Raw genomic sequence first — 20,044 nt, 5'->3', positions numbered from 1 at the left:
ACACTCACACGTGATCATGACGTAAGACGATTTTTCGCTAACGATCGTGGAGAGGTGATCTAAGCTATTCTTCAAACCCAAATCCCATCCCAATCTATACATCATGTACTCGTAAATTTTACAGTAAGTCATAAAGATCACCAACCATCATGCATACAGTTGTATCCTTGTATTCATATTATATACAGCAAAGCTCTATAACTATATGCTCTACAGATCTTTGTGTATGCACACAGAGAACTTTCTTTTTATGAAAGGAAGAAAAATGAAAATTCAATATTAATAATAATATATTTCTTTAATTTCTCGAAATAAGGAAAAAGCAGGAGATTGATAACTTATCATTTTCGTTCGCAGTAGATCAGTAGAACGTGAAAAAAGCAGGAGATCTTCTGCAAAATCAGTAGATCTGGCAACACTGTTCCGCACATTTCAATATCAATATCATACCACAGTTTAAAACCCAGCACCCTTTTTCGATTTGAGGTCTACTTTTCATTTCAGAAGTTCATATTCAGTTGAAGAGGATAAAAGCTTTTTCAGGTTAGCCACCCTGAGTGAGATTTTCCTGGGTTTTTCTCCTTCACATGAGGTAAATGCCCGGTTGGTGCGTAGCATATAGATCCTTCCTTTCCTAATTCTTTCTTTCTTCCCTTTCGTTGGATATTGTGATTGCCAAGGTACGTCATCCCTCATACGTGACGGATTAACATGGCTATAGATACCGAAAGCCCAGAAATCCAAATCGTAGATCCTAATCATTTCAGAAGTCACTCGCGGTCTATTTATTTCGTTCGATCATAATAAACCTGAGTGTTCGATCATAATAAACCTGAGTTTCGTAACTAGTGGTGGGCACAAAAACAGGTTTTCCGGTTTTCGGTTTTCTTCAAAACCGGTTCGGTTTTCACCAAAACCGCTTATCGGTTTTCTCCAAAATTGGTTTGATTTTTCACCGGATTCGGTTTTCTTTAAAACCGGTTCCGGTTTTTCCCCCCAAAGTGTGTTATATTTCTGACCAGAATAGTATTTCGTTTTTCTCTGGAAACCGGTTCCGTTTCCACAGAAATAGTTTTTTGTGTCTTCTGGTTTCGGTGAAAACCGAACCGGTTTTTAAAGAAAACCGAAACCGGTTTCGGTGAAAAACGGAACCGGTTTTGAAAAAAAAAACGAAACTGGTTTCGGTTAAAAATCAAAACCGGTTTTGGACAAAACCCACCGGTTTCCGGCTTTTATAAAAACCGGTTTTGCCCCATTCCTAGTCATAACCATGTTTAAAGTTAGGTGGAGCCCTGCAACTAAGAATAAATAAACGAAATGAAATAGATCTTACTTTCTACTTTCCATCGTCCACAGCATCTCACAATAATAGTAGATATCCAGGAATCTTACAGATTCAATATTTTGACGTAAACAACAATGGGGATATGTTCCAAAGTTGGTTGTCCGTTTCTAGCTTAATTTTGAAAATTTACCAGGATGCAATGAATAGTTTGCTCGCTTCTGTACGTGAAAATATAAAGGAGAGCGAAAGTTGTTATTATTTTCTTATATAAGAGGTTCTAAACATGGAACTATTTGGCAAGCGGAGGGAACTACTTGGCGCAAGGTTGCTGCATGCAATGAGGATTGTGGGAAGGCAATGAGGATCTGAGTTGTAAACATGGCTGTAAGTATACAGACACATTGCCCTAGATGTGAGGTAACAGTAATACAGATTGTGAAACAATGTGGTGATAACCAGAAAAATCTATTAAAGTATGTGTAATTCATCGCTTAAAATCTCTAAGTGTAACAGACCAAAATTTCTGGTTTCGTTCCGTTACAGACATTTTATCACTTTAATAAATAGTGTCATTTCATCTCCCGTAATAGTTATTTGGATAAGAAGAAAAATTTAACTTGAAGAATTATTTTTTATTTCCAAAGATGTTTTATATTTAGAAAGGACATGAATCTATATAATATTAGGAGAAATTTCGATTATTTAAATATTTAAAACTATTATTACTATTGAATGGTTTTCCTTTGACTATTAATATATATATATAAATGATCATTGTAATCTAGTACGATGTAATTATGTTCTTTTTTGATGATTCTAAACAAGGATGTTATAAATAGAGGATCTGCCCATATGTATCTTCATCCTTTTAAATCGATGAAGCCAAAAAACAACCGAGCATCGGCACGTCTGATTGGCTACTCTCGTTTCTGCCATCGTCTGATTGGCTACTATCGTTTCCGCCATGATTGTTGGCTCAAAACATTGCGATCCTATTGGGTGGAGTGGGCAGAGTAGGGGTGGCGAAACTGTCACGTATGGCTTCAAGATTTTGTTGTAAGGGCAGATCCTCTATTTTATAAGATCCTTGATTCTAAACATATTTATGATGTTGTTCTTGTGAATTAACTTGTGAATAATAACAGAATATAGTTAGGAGAATGAAATAGTGAATTGAAATAGATCTATGGACGGGTAAATCTAAGGATTCTATTCATTTTTGTTAATAGTTAATGCTATAAAGTGTTTTAAGTATTTATTGTGAAATGAATAGCATTATAAATATGTTTGAGTAAATAAGTTTTGGGTCCCTTCAACTACTTCTTTACCTCACCGTATAATGTGATCATTTATATATATATTAATTACTGTTGTCAAGAAGGATCTTGGGTTCACGAAGGATCTAATTTCATTAATGAAGTTGGTCATCGAATAGCGATCAAAACTGGTGATTCACGAGCTACTGCATTCCTTTTCCAACGTATCAGAATCGCCATCCAGCGCGGGAATGTGTCAGCGATCTTAGGCACATTACCTCCTGGCAAAGAAGTGGACGAGATTTTTCTTCTATAACCCACAATAAGACGGAAGTACAGACATCCTAGGAGACTGAACAAACCACTTTGACGATGTTCATGAAGAATGTTTTGAATCCAGTTTGGATAAATATAATGGAGCTAAACATATCATGTAGTAAGCAAAACTGGAAGGTTATACGCCAAATGTCCGACTACGACCTTGGCGAATTTAGGACCTCGAAGGGAAATAAGTTCAGTTCTTGACAATGTCGGCATTAGTCAGAGACTAAAAGCAAAAATTATTAAAGTAACAAAGATCATAGTATATGATCCAAATATATGCATTAACGTAATAATACTTTTCCATTTCTGTGTCCTAAATTCCATTCCATTGTTCTTACTGTAATCGTTTCTGTATAATTACTTATATATATAGGGGAACGTGGGGCATAATGGGGAAGCTAAGATATTTGCTTTTCTAAATTGGTAGCCAATATCCCAATTGCAGTAATTTTTTTGTGGTAGACACATTGAACATTTCTTGTAATATTTCAACCAGCAAATCCCTTCAAAAATATTGTTTTGGACCTTTTTGCTTAGCTTATTCCAAAAATGGCTCTTATCCCCATTATGCCCCCTACGTGGGGCATAATGGAACATTGGATTTCAGTCAACCCCATTATGCCCCGTACAGTATTACATCTATAATATCCAGCTCTAATATAGACTTATCATTATAAAACAACAATATATGATTATTATTATACAACACAACTTGAATTTTATGAAATATTTATTAGACTCAATAATCAAATATAACAAAAGATGAGTAATCTTTTTTTTAATGCTGATAATTACTTCAAAAAGAATAAGGTACATTCTGAATTAGGCATTATTAAGAAAAAGAAAAAAATGTGATCACTAGGAACTGTACTACAAAGTTTATGCAGATTACATCGAATTATTGTCAGTTAAATCTTAATATTTCCTGACATCAAATCAACATAAACAGATTTTGAAGTTGAGCATGAAAAACTTAAACAAAACTGCGTATTCAAACCTTATATATAAATTTACACGAGGAAATAAAAAATAGGCAAGTATACAGTACAACTATTAAGTCTGAAGTAGATGTGAAACATTGGTAGAATCATGTTTTTTGTTTAACAGAATTTACAATAGTATTCAATTTCATCGTCATCACTAAAGACCCCAACACACGAATTGTGGGAGCACTGATGACATCTCGTGCATGAAATCCAGCCCGCATTAGATTTGGACCAATGGTTGCCACAATGAAGACAAGCTGCGTCATCGTCTTCTTCATCGGACGAGCTTGATGACTCTAACTAGTTTCCTTTTTCGACCATTCTTTGGTAGACCTTTGTTTGAGGTTGGTTGCGCTCTAGTACGTTTTTTTTTATACACCTTTGATTGTTTGGAATTTGCTTGAGCTAATTGAAGTTCCTGTTTGTACGGAGATGCATTTAATATGGCTGTTTTACTCCTTTTACGGTTTGTACGTTTTGTCCCTTGCTTAATTTTTGGAATAGCTATTATGTTTTGAGGCGAAGCAGAAGGAAAATTTGATGTTGATGGAGTTTGTCCTTTGTAAGAGCATCCGGGAATTTCTGCATCAATCGAAGATTCAGATGCATTTGACTGTACGCTTTGTGCGTGTGGTTTGAAGAGGGATTTGCTAGGTGCAGTTAGTGTAGGGTTTTCATTTCCTACTGGCTCAGTGACGTTTAGGCTTGTTGCATCTGCAGGTAGAAAGTCTTCATCTGTAAACACGTTCATGTGCTAAGGCCAAACCCCAGTTTTCTTGAAGGCGTTAATTGTGTTCAGCATTGATGCTGCTCGCAAAAATGCAGGGCCAAAGAGTTGAAAGATGGCTTGGAGTGTAACAACTTTTGGGTAATTGGCTCTAATCCATTTTCTAACCTCATATTTATAGAACTTGCTGAGTGGCCTCATAAAGCCGACGTCAAGGGGTTCAAGTCGGTGAGAGTAATGAGGAGGCAGACAAAGCAAAACTACTCCATTTTCTCTTTCCATGTCAATTAAGTCCAAGTTTTTAGTGTGTGCGCTATGACCATCCAGAAGACGAAGAACAGGTTTACTTGTAGACACTCCTGAAAACATTAGGAATTTCTTGAACCATTTGAGAAAGAGTTCTTTTGTAAGCCATCCAGTAGCACTAACTTCTTCCCATGATCCAGGTGAAAGGCCCATCTCAAATTCCTGCTGCATCCTTGCTCTAGGGTAAATCATCATAGGTGGCATGTAAGTTCCAGCAGCTGAACAACAAATTACTGCAGTAAACGTTTCTCTTCTCTCTGTTGAAGTTACAGCTCCAACTTAACGTTTCCCTTTCTGTGCGACAACCCTTGTATGTCCTTTAGGATTCACGGTTATTCCGGTTTCATCTACACTATAAATATTTTCTGCAGAGAGATGATGTTCATCAATGACTCCAGCCAAAAAGTCAGTTGGAAACAGCTACCTTGTTGAACCCCATCGCGCGAACTCCTGATGTAGATTCTGGTTTACGAAGTGTTATTTCAGGGTGACGTTTAATAAATCCTCTTAACCAGTCAATTCCAGCCTTTTTCTTCTTTGTTGAAAGGGAATTGTTGAATTTTGCTTCTTTCTGCTAATTGAAACGCTAATTCTCTCAGTTCATTACCAGTTAGACCAAAAAGTCGCCTCTCCATTTTCACTAAATAATCTACTAACTCGCAATCCTATTCATAGCTAACACAGGCTTGAAATATCCCATTTGTTTCTGGAAAGATCCAAGGTTTTCTCGTTCCTTGTTACAACGCCGCTCCAGTATAGTCTGGGAAACGTTGAACTGAAGGGAAACTTTATAATATCCCATTTCACCACGTATTACACTCTCGATGGCCGCCTTCATATTTTCTTCCTTCCAACTTTCCATCCTTGATTTCCTTTCATATATGCGAACCATCCTAAAATGACAGCAAACAAGACCTTATGCAATCCCAGTATTAACCAAAAATGTTTTAAGCTGGATAGTAAACTACACAATCGATACTTTTACGGGGCATAATGGGGTAATGGGGCAAAATGGGGAGGTTACAATACCGTTTTGCCCCAGATGAGCTGTAGTGTTAAATCAACGAGTATCTCTGTTATAACCTACAATCCGTAAACCTCAAAAACACACAACAAACACAGAAGAAATATTCTTTCAACATATCAATAGTTTAAAAGTGTGCAATAAATAACTTGCCTTATCTTGACAAAAGAAAAATCCCAATGGTTATATGCCACAGCACGAAAACAAAGAACTGACGCACAGCACTGTTCCTTTTCGACTGATAAGAACGCTACTAAAGCGCGACAGCCCTTCGTCCTTGAGAATCTTGTTTAGGTACTTATCGCTAGATTACAGTAAATTACAGTTCGAAAAATACCGATACCCCGTTATGCCCCCTACCCCGTTATGCCCCACGTTCCCATATATATACATTTCATGTACAACATATTTTTATAAACAAATTTAAGATTCCATGTAAGAAAAAGAGTTCTAGATTAAATTTACAATAGATTAGGAAAACAAAATGTGATCATATCTATATTTTTGGTATATCTATGTACAAGCGTTTTATCTGTTTAAGTAATTTAAGAAAATGCTAATAAGGAGGTTAAGTTTGAAGCTGTAGTTTCTTTTGGTTGATCGAATTTTGAAGTTGTGTAGATGTGTATATTTCTGACATGTATTGGATGGCTGAAAGGATAGAATCGATGAATGATACTCAAGATGGATTCCACCTATAAAGAGTATTTCAAGTTCAAGCAGATGTTATGCCGAAGTGAATAAAATAAGGGTTGGTGTTTGAATCCGATATAATCAATTAATCACGCTGTTGACCTAATCTTGATGATCGCCGATGCCCAAAATGATTGTCGCATATCTATAACTCTCTTGTAAAAATATAGTTTGATAATGATTTTGCAGGATACTTTTAATACTGATACTATGTGTATAATCGGGAAATGTATATTTGTGGTAAATTTCATAGGAAAAGAACTATAAATACGAAAATTAGAATGAGTAAAACAAAATGTTGCTAAATGGACAAGAAAGTTTCATTTTCGTTTTATTGTTCTTATTTGCTGCTGTTTTGACCTGAAATTTGCCACATACATGTCTTTGCCAATTATACACATACTAACATTATAAGAAATACTGGGCGAATTCGTTATCAAATTATATTTCTACAACAACATAGTTATAGGCATGCGATAATAATATTGGACATGAGTGTACATACATATATGTTAATATGTGAATGCACACTTCCTCGCAAGTTTACTTTACGAACGAAGTTATCTGAACCTGTATTTTTTTTTAAAGAAAACACCTTCTAATCCAGAATATCATATATCGCCATAATTACATTTAGGGATCCCAATCCGAAGCGATGTTCTGAGCTTTTTATTATTTGATATCCGTATTCTCTATGATGTTGAAAAGAGGATTAAGTGACAATGTTATCTAAGAATAAATTGCAGAAAGTAAGATAAGCAAATAACTGCAAAGAAACGAGGAGAAAGTTATACTTTTCAATGTAACGGTAAGTAACATAACCAACCTGGCTACTAATCCGCCTTCACTTGCTATCGCTTGCACGCCATTACGATGTGAATTAAGTAGATATTAAGCTTTGGTCAAGTAAATTAAAGTAAAAATTGATTATTTTTAAATTTTCGTAACTTTTATTACTCCTTTAACCGAAAACTAGGCGGACGACCAAATTCGGAACGTCTACAATGTAATCTTTCACGAGAACTAACCTCTTCAACCCAAAAATAGTATTTTCTCTGAATAATGAGTAGAAAAATATTTTATTTCAAAGGAACAGGATTGCAAAAGTTTTGTTTAAAAAACAAGTGTGATTTGATTCCTTCCTTATGGCTAATCATGAAAGAGTAAAAATGCCCACATTTCAAACATTTTATTGCACAAATAGTTGTAAAATTATTGGAGAATACAGAAGTTCTTATTTAAAGCTGTACAAAGTGAGAAATGTTTTATACTGGTTATCTTTAGCGAGATTAATTCACTGAAAGCACTCGCATTGTAATCGATAGTCCAAGAACAGACCATTGCGTAGTACCTCTCATCTCACGACTTGTAGATCGACTAGAAGATCGTGATAAACGCATTGGCCAGCCCTACTCTATAACAGTGGTTTCCAACCTTTTCGATCCCAGCGTCTCCTTGGGTGAATGTGATTTTCCTAAGAGTCCTCCGTCATCTTAACTCATTTCACTCATAGTCTACACCAGTGCTATTCAACCTTTTTCCTCGCGTACTCCTAGACACAATTCGCCATAAACTGTGTACCCCTGAAGCTGTTTAAAAGAAATTAAATCAAAATGATTTTAATAAACTTAATACACAGTAGCGTAGCCAGGATGTGTATTTGGGGGGGCAAGTGCTGTTATAGGTACATATAGAAAAATTACAAACAAAAAATATATAAACATAAAAATATATAAAACATTGCAAACATCAAAGTACCAAAGTACATTGTCGGACCTCTTTGGGGGGGGCGGCCCCTCTGCCCCCCCTTCCCTACGCCACTGTTAATACACATGTACTGTCGATTAAAAAGAGTGACAAATAAAGACCCAATGAAAGGACAATCAGTATGCCAATTAAAAGATTGTTTACAGGGGACAAAATGCAAAACTGAAAAAAATTAACATGGGAAATTTCAAAACATATGGGGGACATCCAGTTCTACTGAGGGGGATTTTCTCCTCATCCTCCCTGATAATTCGCGCACTGAGGACAATGTTAAAAATTCAAAAAACTAAAAGTAACTTTAGAACTAACAATTTAATGAGATGACTGAGCTTGTTTCCGGGATGACAACTCCTCGATTCTTGATCGAATATTGAAAATATGCTTATTTTAGTACTAGGTATTCCCAGAAACATCTTCGCGTATCCCCAGAGGTACGCGTACAACCGGTTAAATAGCACTAGTCTACACAACGCTAAGGCTTGGACGAAGCAATCTAAAACCCATGAAAAAGGTTCAGTTCTTAAAATCAGCACTCAGGAATTCAAAGCTGATATTAACAATTAAATCCTTGAAAATAAATTTTGTTTGTGTGATTTGTTCTCGAAAAGTACATATTTTTCCCATTAAGAAAAAACATATTCTTGTCATTTACGAGAGTTTCTCAAATCTCTTCCCACCGCAAAACTAATGGAAATTTACTGAAGTAGGCCTATAAAAATTTAAAAATAAATGTCTTCTTTTTTTAAAAGCGTCAAAGATGAAGAGATAATGTGGACAAGCTTAAAATACAGACCAACAACAGTAACCGTCAAAAGGAGTATCCTCATCCAGGGTATATATATTGTCACGAACTGACGGGACAATTTTGTGAAGCTTATTCTGGTTTCTGTTTTTTGAGTTGTCTCGGTGATACTGAACTGCTAGAAGCAGTGTTGCCAGAGCTACTGATTTTGCAGGAGATTTCCTGCTTTTTCTACGTTCTACTTATCTACTGTGAAAGAAAATGAAAAGTGAACAATCTCCTGCTTTTTCTCTACTTCAAGAATTAAAAAAAAATATTATTATTAATATTGAATTTTCATATTTTTCCTTACATAAAAAAGAAATTTCTCTGTACGCATACACAAATCTTCGTAGAACATATAGTTCTAGAGGTTTGCTGTATATAATATGAATACAAGGATACACTATACGTCATTTTATAAATGCATGATGGTTGTCGATCTTTATGACTTACTGTAAGATTTACGAGTATGTGTTGTTTTAGATTGGAACTTGGGTTGCAAGAGTAGCTTAGAGGCGAAATCCACAATCGTTAGCGAAAAATCGTCTTACGTCCCGATCAGCTGTGAGTATATCATATAGCTATACTATCGCTAGGTGCATGATAACACATTTTCCCGTCTTATTTCACACACGTATGTATCAAACATTATTAATGTAAAGAGGGCATGAGGGTCTTTCTACCCCCAAAAGATTACCTAATCGTCGAATAAAATTTTCTTTATGAAACTTATCTTGAAGTAATTAAAATTCAAATTTATGTTTAATATGTATTGTTTTATTTTGAAATGAAAGTAATAATGACTTTTGGACTGCTTGTTTGTCCACTGTCTCATTAAGAATGACAATTTTTTTTGTTTCCCCTGGATTTGCACTCAAATTCCGCCACTTTATGTGTCTACTGCTTTCTCCTGTTTTTTTCCTCCTTTTATCTTCGAGTCTTCTGCGTTTCTAACTGATCGGTCTGGCAACAGTGGCTAGAAGGCCACAGAGGTTACGAATTTGGTGATCGACAGCCTACCTTGGGTAGTATCCAAACGACTATCCTCACCATACCGTAATTCATCTAATACTGTGTGTCTTCCTAATATTGGGCCACCGATCCACAATTGAATCATCGTTTCTCAGCCTCAACCACTCTGTCAGCATTTTGGCTTACCACTAATCGTCCCAGGATCATCCTACTCTGCTGATCTTCACAGGCAATGGTGCTAAATCATAAACATGTTCAAGAGTCTAGCGATCTCGTTCTCGATCACGTTCATCATCTGCTTCTCGATCATGTCCTTCTCAAACATCAAAGAAAGCACACACTGTTAGTGATTTTGAATCAGACCTCCAGATAGATGTTGGAGATAACCAGGCACTTCCATCTTTAGAAATCAACAATTGCCTATCTTGTGGTGTGGATCCGCCGATCCCAGACGAAGAGGTTACAGTAGAGCTCAAGCAGGAAGGTCATGTCTTTACGAAATGCATAGGCATTATAAACAATATGTGCCCGACTTGCACGATGCGTGTCCTTACCTCGCACCAAGAAATCATTGATGAAATTTTAATTGAGGAAATAATGTAAGTAAAAGGCTAATACTCACAGCAAGAAACAAACTTTATCTCTAGGAAGTACTTTCGAAGAACATCATCTTCATCGTCAGCCTAGGCACACTTCAAAAAAGGATTTAAACCATAAAACGAATTTTAAAAATGTACGAAGTAAAAATCCTTTTGTTACTATAATTAAACATATGTTAATAGTAATTCACTTGTCACTGTTCATTGTTGTTTACTGTTTCTTTCTTTTTTCATTACCTTCCAGACGGCGAAAATGAGTAGCAAAAACATTGCTCTAAATGACATTTATTTCACCTTTATCTGAATTGAGTACAAGTTTCTCCTTATAAATGTAATAAGTTTCTTTAATTTTCCGTTCAGTTGCTGTTTCTGCTTTTTCGATCAAACATGAATTTACAATGTTGTGGTTATTTTCTTTGAGAGGTGATGCCAATCCAGATAACTGTTGTAAGCTACGAGATTTGTACGTGCGAATGTGCTCAGCGATTCTGGTATAAATATTTCTTTTTGTTTGAACTATATATATTTGCCACAAATGAGTTTGATGCAAAAAGGGCATCATGTACTCTCCAATCTCTACCTCTTCGGTGTGAAAAATGCCAAAAATATAATTCGCATCCAACATCAAAATGTCCAAATCAGCCAACGTGTGGTTTTTGTTACGGCGTCACTACTCTAAGATCTGTTCCAATACACAACCACCTAAATGTAATACATGCCCCGAGATCATCCTACGTTCGGTCACAAATGATGCGCCAGGCCGCTAGTGTATGAGACCAAGCTTGAACTTCTTGTGCCTATCAGACCACCGGGAACAATATATTCTGAATCTCTGACTATCAACTCAGTGTATCAACCTATCGCGATCGAACAACTTCTTGCATTTTTAACCGTAACTTTGCAGAACATTCGTCCATTTCTAAGACAATATGTACTTCAATAAATCCAACTTCCAGATTAGGCAACTCTTCACGTGATCTCCTAGATAATATTAGGTCCATACGCTTATTCGGTGTTATTGCCGTTCAACCTCGTTCTTAAAAACCGCACTTACTCTATACTGTACTTAACCGCACTTCGAGGTTGGAGAGATGAGCTTTCCAAGTGCGGGAACGCGGGGGGACGTCGTTCTCCCACTTCCGGAAAATATATGTGGTGTCCCACACTTTCTAAAAAAGTACAATGGGGAAAGATAGGCACGGGGGACGGCGTGCCGTCAAGCATCCCCCTACCTTTTCAGATCCACTTTCACCCCTGGCCACAGGCGACGCCAAGATAGGCCTACTTCACACTATTTTGTAAAGTTAATTGGGAGTTTAAGAGTGTGAAATGTGAGCGCTCAGGATTTTGAGTTGGACAATATTTGTTGTGTTTGAGTCCAAATACCGTCATTTTAGTTTTTGTTGCATTTAAGGTCAATGTCACGTTCCATTTAACGCTTCTTTCAGACTATGCGGTGATTTGCCGCGTGCCGTGATTATTTTATTACCATTAGTATATATGAGGCTTTTCAGATTATCTGGCAACGGCGTTTCGCCGCGTGCGGCCACCGTAAACATCACGGCTACCTTCAAGACGCGGCGTGGTGCCGCGCCGTACACGGCGTGTTGATTACTATTGTCGCTTATGGTACTCTTCAGACTAGACGGCGTGCGCCTGACAAAATTCTGTATTGAAAGGTGCTAAAAGGAGTTGCTTTTGACTATTTTAAGAAATGGATTCCATGGAAGAGGTAGATATGGAGATACTAATTAGTTTGTTGGAGGAGCGGTCCATACTGTGGGACAAATTTTTGGATTCGTAATAGTCCAAGAACGAAACAACACCTGCTTGGAAGGAAGTATGCACCAGATTGAGTTTCAATTTTGAGAATTTGAGCGACAGTGAGAAAAACAAACAATTTTCTTTTTATGAAGGGCAATGCGTGTTTTGTGTTGCATTTATTATTATTTGTATAAATTAAGAAAAGTTCATTACAACGTTTAGTTTCATCTTGTGTTATTAATACTTTGGAGAATGTGATTTAGATAATGTTTTTTAAAATTAAATTTGATAGTGTATTACTTGAGATATATATTTTCAAAACCAAGTTACAATTGGATCAAATGTGTAAATATGAAGATCAAACATTTTCGAAACGTAGAATTTCTAACTACTTGTCTCTGAGCTATGGCAAGTCTTTCAGTCGGGGAATGGCATGTCTTAAGTGGGTATTTTGCCTTAAAATTTTTGCTTTTATTTTTTTCGAACAACTCGTGAAATACTATTATCCACATACGAATATAATTTAAAGACTTCCTTTCATCACTTTCTAAATCACTAAATAATAGCACAAATGCACCAGCTACAGGTCTTTGAATACTCAATAAATAAACCCATTTTCTTCCTCTGTGCCTTCCTCTTTTAGATTTTAAGTAGAATCAGTACAGATATAATAAACTGTCTCGATCATCCATATTGTCTTTATCATAAAAACGACAAATCATTTTTTCTAGAAAAAAAAACTGCCGTGATGTTCACGACAAAGCCGTATGTATCACGGCATGAATTTTTGTACACACGGTGCTGCGCCATCCGCGGCACCGCATGTAGTGTGAAAGAGGCGTAAGACACCAAATAATCATAACATAACAAACATTTAAAATCATAACACAATTGTTAGAAAATGATTCCTGAGATTTGCATGAAAATGATGATTTTCCACAAATGCGACAATATTGACATACAAACACACATAAATATTATCATATGAGAAATTAGAGCATTACAACGAAGCATATGCCTTTGGTAAAAAACCCGAGGAAGAACTCAACGAAACATTTCTTAAACAAGAAGAACTAAGCACTCTCTATGGAGAAACAAGCAAATTTTCTAAGGGAATATATAACAGAGAACTCTTGACACACAAGCAGAATTGATGTTCATCTTCATTCAAGAAACACATAAGCAGTGGCGTATTTAGGGGGGATTCCGGGCTTAAGCCCCCGCAATCTTACTTACTATAGTAAAGTATATGAAATATCTTGCAGAATTTTCCATTTTCAGGTAAAGCCCCTCGAAAGTTAGCAAAGCTTCCCCCCCCCCCGCGAAACAAAATCCACATATGCCACTGCACAGAGGTATGGGGTGGTGTCTGGATTGATCTTCGTTTGTGATGCAGCTGAAGAAGTATCGTATTCTATTAGATTATGCATTTTTAAAATAAAATGTTACTGAAAAAATCAACATTTCGTTGCCATTACAGAACTAACATACTACGAATTTTGATTAGATAAATAGATAAGATTACTCCACCAGGCGGTTCTGCCAAATTTTGATACATTTATTAAATTTCCAGGTTAGATTAGAGCGTTGAATTTTTTTTAGCGGAGCATGCACCAAATGAGGAGCTCCATTACTACTTGCAGATTGACTTCAGGAGGGCTTAGTACAAATACAGTGTGGAAATATGGCATAAAATCTACAGTACATAAAACACGAACCGATTTGTGCTAGGTGGCCACTAAAAAAGCACCAATGCTATCTAACCGAATCAGAGCTGGAGCGCAGCAGGGGGAAGGGCGAGTGATAGCGAGAGGATGCGTCCGTATAGAGCAGGCGCGTCAGGGACAGGAGGTATACGCATGAACGAGGATAGTGAAATAACACAGTTACACAAACAATACTTACACTATCACTCAAAATTCGTTTCGATATGCTGTGCACTGACAGTAATTATTTACATTCGCACTCTCATTCCTTCACGAAAAATGTTTCACATCGTATTTTAACTATAAATTTTCTATTTGGTAGAACCGTCTGCTCGAGTGAACCCGATATAAGTGCATCAGAGAAAAGTGGAGTTCAGCAATGGATAAATGAAACATTTAAGTTTAACATCCGACGATTATAACCTTTAGGTTAAGGGAGACGATGATTAAGGCAAATGGAATGAGAAAGTGGAAGGAAACGGAAGTATCAAGAGAAAACCCACGGGAAATGTCCATTACATATTTTAAAATGAATAAATGGAACATTTCAGTTTAACAACCCACATTATGACCTTTAGGCTAAGGGAGACGATGATTAAGGCAAGGCAAGTGGAATGAAAAAGTGGAAGGAAACGGAAGTATCAAGAGAAAACCCACGGGAAATGTCCATTACCTATTGAGGATCGAACAAGGAACCCTATGCACCAGATGGAAGACATCTACCACTGTGCCACCGTACCCCCAAAAGTGGAGTTTAGAAATTCAAATATTCTGTTACTTAAAAATATGTGCACATGTTGAGAGTTCGCTTGGCCTCCAAGCTGCAAAGTCCCAGCTACAATCTAAACAAAACATTCAAGGGCGTCGCGACGAGCGCAGACTGGGATTCTCACTTGTATAGTAAACAATAATGTAGTATCGAAATTCTAACCAGAAAACGGTTTTATTAATGCTCAAGAAATTTGGTGAAAAAAGTTTATGAGTGCAAGGAAACAAAACAGGTATTGACTTTCGAAAGAAATAATTCAGTGAGCTCAATAACCAATGTAGGAGAGCACAAAAAGTGTTCCAACAATTTTCATGAAATTTTGTGAAAGTATAGACCTATTTTAGCTGCACGAAGACAATGTAACTAAACGGCGTGACAAACATCTTGGCATTTGAAGGCGGTGCTTCAAGTTCCCTTTAAATGCTGCTAGCAAATGTGAGGCCTGCGGTATTGCCACATTTATTTTGTACATATTCATTTCAATCTATTCCCTGCCACCTGATCGCGCTGTAGTTCGTCTGCTTAGCCAAGTCATAGCCGCATCTCTTTCCCACTTGGCAACGTCACGTCAAAGCTTGCGTTTTATTCGTTTAGCTGAAATGCCAAGATGTTTGTCACAGGGTTTAGGTGCTGATTTTTAGTAAAAGTTATTTAGTGATGTATGTAAAAAAGAAAAAAAAAAAGAAAAAAAAGGGCATTTATACTTTTCCAGAAAACGGCTCCCACAACAACTATTTTCATGAAATTTAGTGAAATCTATTTTTAGGATGCGAGAAAGATTGTAGTGAAATTCATTTAAAAGAATTTACAAAAATCATATCTGGTACGTTTGATACTTTACATGAAATACAGTAACTCTATCGTTTACTCTCTAATTCTTGTCATGAAATCAGATAAATCTACCATTTTCGTAAGGAAGAGATTAAGGGCAACTGTTTAGGTGCGGTTTTTGTGAAGCCAGATTTTATGGTCAACTCTGGGAGAACTAATTTCAGTTTTAGACGGGAAACTATTGGAAATATCCTCGTATATAAACACAATTATAAGTGAAAAGCTGCCGGTATTCTTTACACCTTAATCCTCACCGTACAACTCAAAATATCATATACAGAATTTCGATTCTCATTCATTATTTCTGAAGCAACTAGTAGCTGTGACTTACGAAATTGATAGGTACACTCATGTCCAAAGTTATTGTCGCATATCTATAACTGTCTTGTTGCAAGAATATAATTTGGTTATGATTTTGCAGGGTGTTTTTAGTACTGATACTATGTGTATAATCGGGAGATGTATATTTGTGGTAAATTTCATAGGAAAAGAATTATAAATGCGAAAATTAGAATTAGCAAAACAAAATGTTGCTAAATGGACAAGAAAGTTTTATTTTCGTTTTATTGTTATTATTTACTGCTGTTTTGACATAAAATTTGCTACATACATGTCGTTGCCAATTATACACATACTAACATTATAAGAAATACTGGGCGAATTCGTTATCAAATTATATTTCTACAAGAACATAGTTATAGACATGCGACAATAATCTTGGACATGAGTGTACATACATATATGTTAATATGTGAATGCACACTTCCTCGCAAGTTTACTTTACGAACGAAGTTATGTGAACCTGTATTTTTTAAAAGAAAACACCTTGTAATCCAGAATATCATATATCGCCATAATTACATTTAGGGATTCCAATCCGAAGCGATGTTCTGAGCTTTTTATTATTTGATATCCGTATTCTCTATGATGTTGAAGAGAGGATTAAGTGACAATGTTATCTAAGAATAAATTGCAGAAAGTAAGATAAGCAAATAACTGCAAAGAAACGAGGAGAAAGTTATACTTTTCAATGTAACGGTAAGTAACATAACCAACCTTGCTAATAATCCGCCTTCACTTGCTATCGCTTGCTCGGCATTACGATGTGAATTAAGAATTAAGCTTTGATCAAGTAAATTAAAGTAAAAATGGATTTAGTAAATTAAAGTAAGGTAAATTAAATTAAAGTAAAGTAAATTAAAGTAAAGTAGTATGTGTCTAACATACTAACATTATGAGAAATACCGAGCGAATTCGTGATGAAGTTATTCCTACAACATATTTATAGATATGCGACAATAATTTTGTACATGAGTGTACCTAGAAATTGATCAGTTTATCCGGAGATTTTAAGAACTTTTCAAGCGCAATATACGCATTTAAAGCTATGTTGATATATATTTCTTTTTATCTGTATTTCAGGTGTTATGGGCAGAACAGCAGTTTACGAAGCGGCGAGAAAAAAGAGGTGTGCTTCCAATCAAAGGTCACACTTCAGATTCTGCTGATGCTCCACTCTCAAGAGTAAAAATGTGGGATATGCAAGTCCCAAAACAAAAGCCTAACCTATTTAATGATGAACTATGGAGTCAGGAATGGTATTTAGTAAGTATTTTCCCACCAAATATAGTTTATTATTATTATTATTAGGATCACGCAAGTTATATTAAGATTCTGGATCCTCCATTACACCAAACGTCAACTCTTGAGTGAATATTTTTTTGAAGTTTGTCTTTCGTAATACACAGCTCAAGCAGCTATGTCAACCGAGTTCCTGAATGGAGTCAGTTTGTTAACAACTCAATGGGTAACAGTGAGCTTAACGGTGATTATCTCCATCCCATAATGGAGTCAATCCGTTAACATGTTAACAGTGGTGTTTTTCCATATCCCATAATGAAGTCAATCCGTTAATATATTAAAAGGTAACAGTTACTTAAACGGTGTCTATCCATATATCATAATGGAGTCAATCTGTTAACGTATTAACAAATAACGGTTACTTTAACGGTGACTATAGATATTTCATAATGGAATCAATCCGTTAAAATATTAACAGCGGGGGGCGCGGTGGCTCAGTGGTAGAGCGTTCACCTCCGGTGCTTGGGGTCCCTGGTTCGATCCCAGCTCGCGCCGTGTGGACTTTGTGGTGGACAAACACCGTGCTCGTCGGTTTTCTCGGGGTTCTCCCGTTTCCTCCCACTTTCATCATTCCACCATTTCACTCATCTCTCATCATCACCGTCTCCTTTAGCCTAACCAGCATAAGCGTGGGACATAAAACTTAAAGATTTCATTTCATTTCATATTAACAGCGGCATCTGTTCATATCTTATAATGGAATCAATCCATTAATGTATTAATAGATAATGGTTACTTTAACGGTGACTATACATATCTCATAATGGAGTCAATCTGTTTTCTTATTAACAGCGGCGTCAAACCATATCCCATAATGGAGTCAATCCGTTAATATATTAACAGGTAACGATTACTTTAACGGTGTCTATCCATATCTCATAATGGAGTCAATCCGTTAACTTAACAGCGGTATCTATCCATATCCATAATAGAGCCAATATGTTAATATTTTAACAGGTAACGGTTATTTTAACGGTGAGAATCCATATCCCATAACGAAGTCAATCCGTTATTATATTCACGGGTAACGGTGACTTTAACGTGGCTATCCATATCCTATGCATGGAACTCTGAACTTCTATCATAGATACTTCATTCCTAAATTTACGTTTCGATGGATTTTCTTTACCGACCTTACTGGGGTTTCTTGTTTATTTTTTTCTTCTGCCTAGTTCAGTATATTCGCAAGGAAAATTCTACAGGAAATTGTAGTCGCTTACAAGAAACGGTAAACTCTGATAAAACAAGTAATGTCCTTGGCACGGAGACTCTCTCGCTCTGAAAATTTGAATAAAAATAATAATACGAGTGTAAATCAAAAATTATTTGCAATGAAGCTATAACTTTCCACATATTGTTCATACTAACGTCTGTCCTCGTTTATTTTATTGCTATACTGTTGTGGCCAAACCATGGAAGTTTGGTTCTAATTCCTCCATTTGTCTTCCTTTTGTTGCAGATAGATCATGGGAACTGGATTAGAAGTTTGCACCAAAAAGGAACAACGAGCAGTTGATTCGATTTTTGTGGTTGGAAGGTGTATCAGGGGCCGCCATCCATCAAGGACTTTAGGCACAATGCGCAAACAGTGTATTGCCGGAATGGAGTGCCTACGAATGGATTCAGCAATGATCGCAGTAGGGTTACGCACGAGAAAAGAGGTGGACGACCATCTACGACTACAAGTGATGACAACGTTGAGCGTGCACCTGACCTGGTTCTGTTAGACAGACGAGTGACTATTGATGAAATGCCACATCGTCTGGCCCCTGATGGCACCTGATGCCCTTCCGACCATAAAATCCGGATCATTGCTTGTTGTTCCTCTTTGGTGCATACTTCTAATGAAGCGGTCATGATCTATCTGCAACAAAAGCAAGACAAATGGAGGAATATATTCAACAATGTTTATCAGTTACTGTATTTAAAATAATATAGTAAATCAAATCCACGTTTGAGGCGGCATCAATCGTTGCACTACCTAGAAGAGCATTATCGTAGATTTTAGATTTTAATTTATGAGAAACCGATAACCCATTTGGTAGTCATTTATCTCAGGTGATAATAATTCGATAACTATTTTACCAGTCAATTATCTCAGATGATAATAACGAATGCTGTCATTCAACCGAATAGTCCGAAACCATTATTAAAATTGTCTCTCAGCTTCTAGATCCAGTATGAGTACTTACGAAAAAATAATTCCGTAGCCTTATTTTTGAGAACCAAGTATACATGTTTCTCTTACAGCTTTTAAAGACAATTAAGACATTCTGCAGTTAGGACATGACATTTTAAATTTCCATGACATTTCATCAATGGAAGTGTAATTTTGATCTTGCATCGTTTGGCCTAATCCTCGTTTCGCCTAACCAATTATCTGACACTTTTATGACAGATAAATGATAAGATTTGTGTCCGCCATTTTAGGCGAAATAAGAATCCTCGTTTGGCCTAATCCTTGTCTTGCCTAAAACGATGGACTATAAAAAAAATGCGGAAATAAAACTGGAGGGAAATTTCGAAAGAATGTTCCCTACTATGTAAACAACTGAGAAATATTTGTTTTAACCATAACTAATTTGTAATTTAGAAAATGCTTTGAGAGTT

The 20,044-nt window shown here is 36.3% G+C and overlaps 1 protein-coding gene across 1 annotated transcript in view; it reads left to right on the top strand.

The window, feature by feature from the left end:
* LOC145666348 (neuroendocrine convertase 1-like) overlaps window positions 1-20,044 on the top strand; it is a 351,242-nt gene that overhangs the window by 88,164 nt on the left and 243,034 nt on the right. Inside the window, exon 4 of the mRNA XM_081733482.1 lies at window positions 17,216-17,398. Coding sequence (XP_081589608.1) covers window positions 17,216-17,398 — 183 coding nt within the window. The remainder of the gene's footprint in view (window positions 1-17,215; window positions 17,399-20,044) is intronic.

The sequence above is a fragment of the Thermobia domestica genome, chromosome 12, assembly GCF_964235325.1.
Source record: "Thermobia domestica chromosome 12, izTheDome1.hap1.1, whole genome shotgun sequence".
In the NCBI taxonomy this organism is placed as follows: domain Eukaryota; kingdom Metazoa; phylum Arthropoda; class Insecta; order Zygentoma; family Lepismatidae; genus Thermobia; species Thermobia domestica.
This window is presented reverse-complemented; position numbering and strand designations above follow the sequence as displayed.